This window comes from Anoplolepis gracilipes, chromosome 13, assembly GCF_047496725.1.
Source record: "Anoplolepis gracilipes chromosome 13, ASM4749672v1, whole genome shotgun sequence".
Classification (NCBI taxonomy): Eukaryota; Metazoa; Arthropoda; class Insecta; order Hymenoptera; family Formicidae; genus Anoplolepis; species Anoplolepis gracilipes.
The window spans coordinates 3,145,228-3,152,385 of NC_132982.1; the positions used below are offsets into that span (position 1 = coordinate 3,145,228).

The 7,158-nt window shown below is 37.1% G+C and overlaps 1 protein-coding gene across 1 annotated transcript; it reads left to right on the forward strand.

Moving 5' to 3' along the window:
• Nucleotides 1–2,583: 2,583 nt before the first annotated feature.
• Nucleotides 2,584–5,696, forward strand: Nmt (N-myristoyl transferase). Its single transcript, XM_072904757.1, has 7 exons — nt 2,584–2,738; nt 3,279–3,520; nt 3,604–3,931; nt 3,998–4,168; nt 4,247–4,427; nt 4,517–4,780; nt 4,855–5,696. Exons 1-7 carry the CDS (start codon nt 2,692–2,694, stop codon nt 5,011–5,013), a joined length of 1,392 nt encoding a protein of 463 aa, XP_072760858.1. The 5' UTR covers nt 2,584–2,691; the 3' UTR covers nt 5,014–5,696.
• Nucleotides 5,697–7,158: the final 1,462 nt, after the last annotated feature.

Here is a 7,158-nt window from a genome sequence, read left to right on the forward strand (position 1 = left end):
AAATAGATTATTATTACAGAATCATTAGGAATGATGTCATCTCGATGAACATCGATGACCTCGATGTAAACCAAAATCGAACTATATCATTAAGCGACCGAGAAAACGCGGTTAATTATGCGCGCATCAATTAACACGCCGTAACGATCGTCCTGCTGTTCATTTTCGATCAATAACGTTGGATCGTTCAATTTCGAGTTGACATGACTGTACTTCACACAGATCTCGAATATCGGGCGCCAACGAGTAATTAGTATCACTTACCTTAATTGATTCACCATGGCAGTCGATCGCGTTTATTCACTCACTGTATTCGACGTGTTTCGAGGTGCGACGTGAATATGTGCGACTTTCGATTATATAAATTAATTAATGTACATCACACGCGCGTATTTTCAATACCGATTCGCGCGCGAAACGCACTTTTATCGAACAAATAATGCGGAGAGAAATTCGCAGCGGCTACTTCCCCGGCGCAAAGTCGTGCAAATAATATGGCGCGCATGCTCAGCGTTCGAGAATCACGCGGGTAACGAAGGACGGAATCGCTATCGTGCAAAATATCGCGTTCGCCCGGCTAATTATAACACGTTACAACGATGCCCGGGATCATACGCGACACTCTCGCTACCGTATCGCGATGTATATACAATTTCGTCGAGCAAAAAGAGCGCGAATGACACGCACCGATTTCGCGACCGTCCAATTTCCAGCGCGCGCGCGGACCGCGATATGACGTATGACGCGCATGCGCGGCTCGCACGTCACTCGTGACACCCGCGCGACCATTTCGCGCGGTACTGGGAAGAATATTTTGAATGAATGACGAGTATAAAATCACACTAATAATTAATTAATTCCATTTACCTTGATGAATTCGCCACGGCAATCGACGCTATTCATTCGCTATTCTCGACGCGTATCACGTAAAGCACGCAATTAATTTCAATAGGTGATGATAAATATGCGGCGTTCAAGTCTCACGCTCGGCCGAATAACAGACTCGCTATCACGAAGGCGCGTTTAATCGTGTTTACCCAAGCTAATTAACACGTTACCTGATGATACCCGGCATCGCCTAGACGTGAGACACTCTCGACACCGATTTGTACGCGGTACACAATTCCGTCGAGTAAAAAGCGCGCCAACAACGCGGAACGATTTCGCGTTTCGCGACGTCTAAAACACCCGGCACGGAATACGTACGTGATGGATGACGCGCATGCGCGGCTCGCACAAGTGCGCGGATCGCGCCGTCACTCGCGACGACTTTGCGTGTCACTAGACGGACATTTTGAATGAATGACGAATGTGATAATTAATTAATGCTATTTTCCACGACAGTCGGACATTTATTCATTCGCTACTCTCGACGCGCTCTTGGCGTAAAACATAAATCATGCGCAATCAATTTGAATGGGTCTAGTGATAAATATACGCGGCATTCAAGACTCACAATCGGCCGAATAATAGACCCGCTGCACGAAAACGCGTTTAATCGTATTTCCTCAAATTAATTAACACATTACGATGATATCCGGCGTCGCATACGTGACACTCTGGATACCGATTTGTACGCGATAAACAATTGCGTCGAGTAAAAAGAGGGCGAGCAACGCGGGACGATTTCGCGACGTTTATCTCCGGGCCCCGAGGATGTGACGTATGACGCGCATGCGCAAATTGCTCGCTAAATTCGCATCTAATAAATTTCGCTCGCCGCGAAACAATTATTTTGAATAAACGGCGAAAGTAATTAGTAAGTATGCTTAACACGGCATGAACGCTGATACGGTGAGAACGGTCGAATTATCACAGAATGAATAGTAATGGAAATTTGAGATGGAAATTGCGTAGTTAGTTTAGACATGAGAAACTTCGCCGTTTACCGAGTAGTCGACATGCGATATGGTAGAAACTGTTATTACAAGGCATGAATTATTATTACGTTAATTAATACCACATGTAACGAAACACGCGGATTTCGGATAGCTTGATATTATTTAAACTGTACACGATATATACATTTACTGTAGACAAGAATACGTAAATGAAATCGGACATGCTAAATTCTTATTTCTAAGCAATGCTGTTTTAATATAATTTCAGCGTCGAATCAAACTAAATTAATTTCATCAATATATATTCCTTGTGAATAATTAAGCGGGTATTTTAACCGGATATTTCTATGCTATAAATAAATCGTAAAAATAAAATTTGAATAAAATTTTATTACATCTCGCCTCAATTATTTGTGTAATAAATTATAAATTTTGACAAAATAAACATCTGTGAATTTTGAAATTAATTGTCAGACTTCTCAGTGTCAATAAAATAGTTGGAAAGCATGATTAAAAGAATTTTAAATTAACGGAGAGAGAAATAATGTTAAACTTTCAAATAAAAATTTAATTACTCGGATGTGAGGCTTAAATTCACGTATATACAACAAATTTATGAAATTTATTTTTGTATGTATATATATATATATATATATATATAACTAATTTTACATGCTTGTGTGAGCATTCGTAACGCCTGATACACGCGGGCGCTTTAATGTCATGTCAGCGCCTATCGCGCATGCGCGGAAGTCGCGTCCCTCCATCTGGGAAGACGTTCGGACACTTTCCAGCAGCGTCACTGTGAGTGACTGTGGACGTCGTATGCGCAACAAAAATCTATATTAAAATGGAGGAGCTGCCATCAGGCGAGCTTCCAGATCAGCGGAACAAGAGGTACGAGATAAACGCACGTTTCGTTTCATCGAATAATCGCGGATTCGTGGTTCTTGATTCGATATCGCCGAAATCGCCGTGCACTTTACGTTCCACGTCTTAACCTATATTCGCTCGGGGGACGATCGTCGTAGGATGATTAGCCGCATAATTATCGACGGTTCTTTCTAGATGTATCGCTAGGGCGAGACATTCGATCGCGGTTTAGTGAATTTATAAAACGCAGGTGTCCTTTAATCAGTTGCGTAGGATTCCATTTCGGAAAGACATTTTTGCCTATTACTCATTCTTAATCCGCGACTCGTGATCTCATGTTATCTGATGTAATTTATTTCATTGATAGGTATTTGATTGCAATACGATATAACTGTGAGAATTAAAATTGCTTTTTGATTATCGCCAATTTGTGCATGTGTAAATAAAGCTACTTTATCACGATTGTTCATGGTATATGTGAATCTATATTCCTGTTATATATAAGTAATGTCATAATTGGTTGAGAAAACATAAAATGTAAAATACATTGTCATTTTATTATAGTGGTAAAAAGAAAGATCGGAGAAGAAGAAAGGAACATGCACCGGCGCACGCAGCCAGTGGAAATCACAACAATAATAAGGAAGACAAAGAGAAAGAAATGTCTAGTGCATGTAATATCTCTATCAAGGAGATCCAGATGGCGATGGAGGTATTTAATATGCAACAAAAACCTGCCAAAACTCAGGAGGAAGCGATGCAAAAACCTTATCAATTTTGGAGCACGCAACCGGTACCAAAAATGGGTGAATAATCAATTAATGATTTGCTATTTTATTTCTATTAATATTTTTTCCTAAAGAAATCTATCTGTTATTGATTTTTTAAGATGAAAAAATTGTATGCAATGAGCCGATTGAGCCTGATAAAACATCTATTAGATCGGAGCCCTATTCATTACCTGCCGACTTTCAATGGGATACCTTGAATTTAGACGATCCTTTGGTCTTATCGGAATTGTATACATTACTTTCGGAGAATTATGTCGAAGATGATGATGCAATGTTTAGATTTGATTATCCTCCCAACTTTTTAAAATGGGCGCTGCAACCTCCTGGCTGGTGCAAAGAATGGCATTGCGGTGTCCGAGTGAGCAAGAGTGGACGTCTAGTCGGTTTCATCTCTGCTATTCCAGCCACTCTACGCATCTATAATCAGTGAGTGTTACATGCTTGCGCAATATATATGTTGATTTCGCAATGTAATATCGAAAATATTTTTAGTATTCAGAAAATGGTGGAGATCAACTTTTTGTGCGTACATAAAAAGCTAAGATCGAAGAGAGTCGCACCTGTGTTGATACGTGAAATAACAAGGAGAGTGAATTTGCAAGGCATTTTTCAGGCTGTGTATACTGCCGGTGTCGTTTTACCAAAACCTATCGCGACTTGCAGGTTTGTATACAAAACGTTTAAAATCTATTTTATTTGGTTAACTAATAAAGCAATTGATATATTATTTGTATATACTAGGTATTGGCACCGATCCTTGAATCCAAAGAAGTTAATTGATATCAAGTTCTCTCATCTTACTCGCAACATGACAATGCAGAGAACTCTAAAGCTATATAAACTGCCAGAGAATACAAAGGTACCAGGTTTCAGAAAGTTGGTTTATACAGATATACCACAAGCACGTGAGATTTTAATGAAAGTAAGTATGAAAGCATAATCAATCATAATATAGTTGATATATGTTTATAACATTTATTATAATAATCACACAATGTTTTTATCTTCCAGTATTTGGAAAAGTTTGATCTTGCTCCGTTATTCTCAGCCGAAGAATTCGAACATTGGTTCCTGCCACGACCCGGCATTATTAACAGTTTTGTAGTGGAGAAGGAAGGAGAGATTACTGATATGGTAAGCTACTATACGTTGCCGAGCTCCATCATGCATCATCAGACACACAAGACTCTCAAAGCCGCATACAGCTTCTACAACGTATCTACTGTGACACCATGGCTTGAATTGATGATGGATGCTTTGATATCTGCCCGTGATGTAAGTCTTTTTTATTGCATGCTTTTCATGCGAACTTTCCGAACGGTTATCGAACACACGGTTTTTACTCACAGTTGGGTTTCGATGTATTTAACGCGTTGGATCTCATGGACAACAAGGAGTTCTTGGAGCCCCTTAAATTCGGGATCGGCGACGGCAATCTTCAGTACTATCTGTACAACTGGCGTTGTCCCAGTATGACACCCGGCAAAATCGGTCTCGTGCTCCAGTAAGCTTCTAGTTCAGCTAGTCGCTATCTAGAGAAAGAAAATCTTTTGCGAAAGAGATAGCGATTCAGTATGAGCGGACAATGGACACATAGAGCAATAGAGAAAAGCAGTAAAGATGACAATGTCGTTTGACGGAGATAAATGCGACTTTTCTTACCGACAAGAATATATAAACCCATCTATAGTGATTGAAAGGAATTCGAATTTACAGAATACAGAATCTCTCGACGATCAAATGAATAACTCGATCCCTCGAAAATCACTTTTTATCTTCGTCGTTTAACGCATTTGAAGATTCTAGGTTGGATTATCCGCAAGCGGGGACTACTATGAAAATTGTGCATTGTACAGCGCACGTGTATATACGTACCTGCGTGACTCGAGCAATGTAGATAAGTATCATGCGATTAATAGCGATTATACATGGGAGGCCATCCCATAACCACCAGTGAAAAATTTTCAATAATATAAGCATCTTACTTAGAAGCCAAGTAACTCTTTATCACGTTTTTCCTTTACATCTTCTCGGCTAATTAGATAATACCAAGATATGCCGGAATATGAGCGACAGACAAATTATAAATAAAACGTAATTTATCGAGAGTGATTTGCTTTTGCTCTCTCTTTTACTATTTCTAGCTTCTTACCTTTTCCTCACTTATTTTAAATATATCTATATAAATAAATCAGTTGTATTTTATTATGAACATTGTTTCTCATATTAGTAATTATTAGTAACATATATATATATATATATATATATATATATATATATATATATAAAATATAGAACTCAGGATTATATAATAGATTTTTTCTGATTATAGGAATTTTTGTGAGACTCAAAACACGTTGAAAAATATCAGTATTCAATGAACAATACATATCAAGGAGAAAAATATTCATTTGATTGCAGTAAATATATTTGTTTAATATACTCGTATTAGAAAAAAAATATATAAAAAGAAGAAAAATATATATTCTGTTTGAAAAACAATAGTTAAGTACTAGCTGTTAGTGCTTTGTGATGTTATCGCGCAAATTCGCTGAATAATCACCTCGCAAATATTTTTTTTCCATTTGTGTAATAATAGTAATAGAATGATAAAAACTTAATTTCCTTGTTTTATATGCGTGTCTCAAGGAAAGATGATCGCACAACATTATCTTTTTTGTCATAACGTGATTATTGCAAGCAAACGTCACACGTTGCAACCTAGAGCGGCTGACGCGACAAGGTCTCTCCGAAGATAAGAGAGAAAACCCGTAGCGATTATAACCGGTTAAAATTTACATTTTGCTTTTAAATGGAAAGACGACGTCCAATTAACGACCTTTGATAAATTTGTAGACCCGTTATACGTACAAACGATCGATCAATACCGCCAGGAACAGACAGTAGGACACGCGGATTCCATTTCTCTTTGAATGAACATATAAATCTAACATATAAATCGCCGATCTAGCGATATCGCCGACGATCAATAATTGATATGAATTTACTTGCCGGTTTATTTACAATTGTTTTTCCCGGCGCGAATATTTACATCTAAGGCTATTCAAATTTCTAGCGAAACCTTTATTCAAACGACCTATTTAATTAATGCTAAATGGCGACCAAGAAAACTAAGTCAGGGATACAATAAATAGGGGTCTGTTATGTAATATCTAAGAACGTGAAGTGTTTTCTCTATGTGGAAAGTTAATAATAATAATAATGCACGAAATAATCAAATTTTGACCAATTTTGTTGTACTTTTTTTTGTCAGTAATTGATTATATTAATCGCTATGTATAATCAAATATTTACAACTACTAAGTATAATAGTAATTGTAAGCACCATAAGTACCAAGTAAAATCTAATATTCGCGTGTGACAATTATTATCCATCATATTCACAAACATTTATCAATTTTAGCAATTTTTTTTGTACACATTGGATTTTTATCACTCTCCTAAATAATGCTGCAATACGAAAAATAATTTTCATGATATTTTAAAATTAGAAGTACGTTTCATTAATATCTCACAAAATTATACTAAAATTCAAATCTTTTTTTTATTTTACATAAATATATAAATTATTTCCAACAATTATTTTTATAATATATACTAATACATGACATTTTTATATATGAACTTCTTAC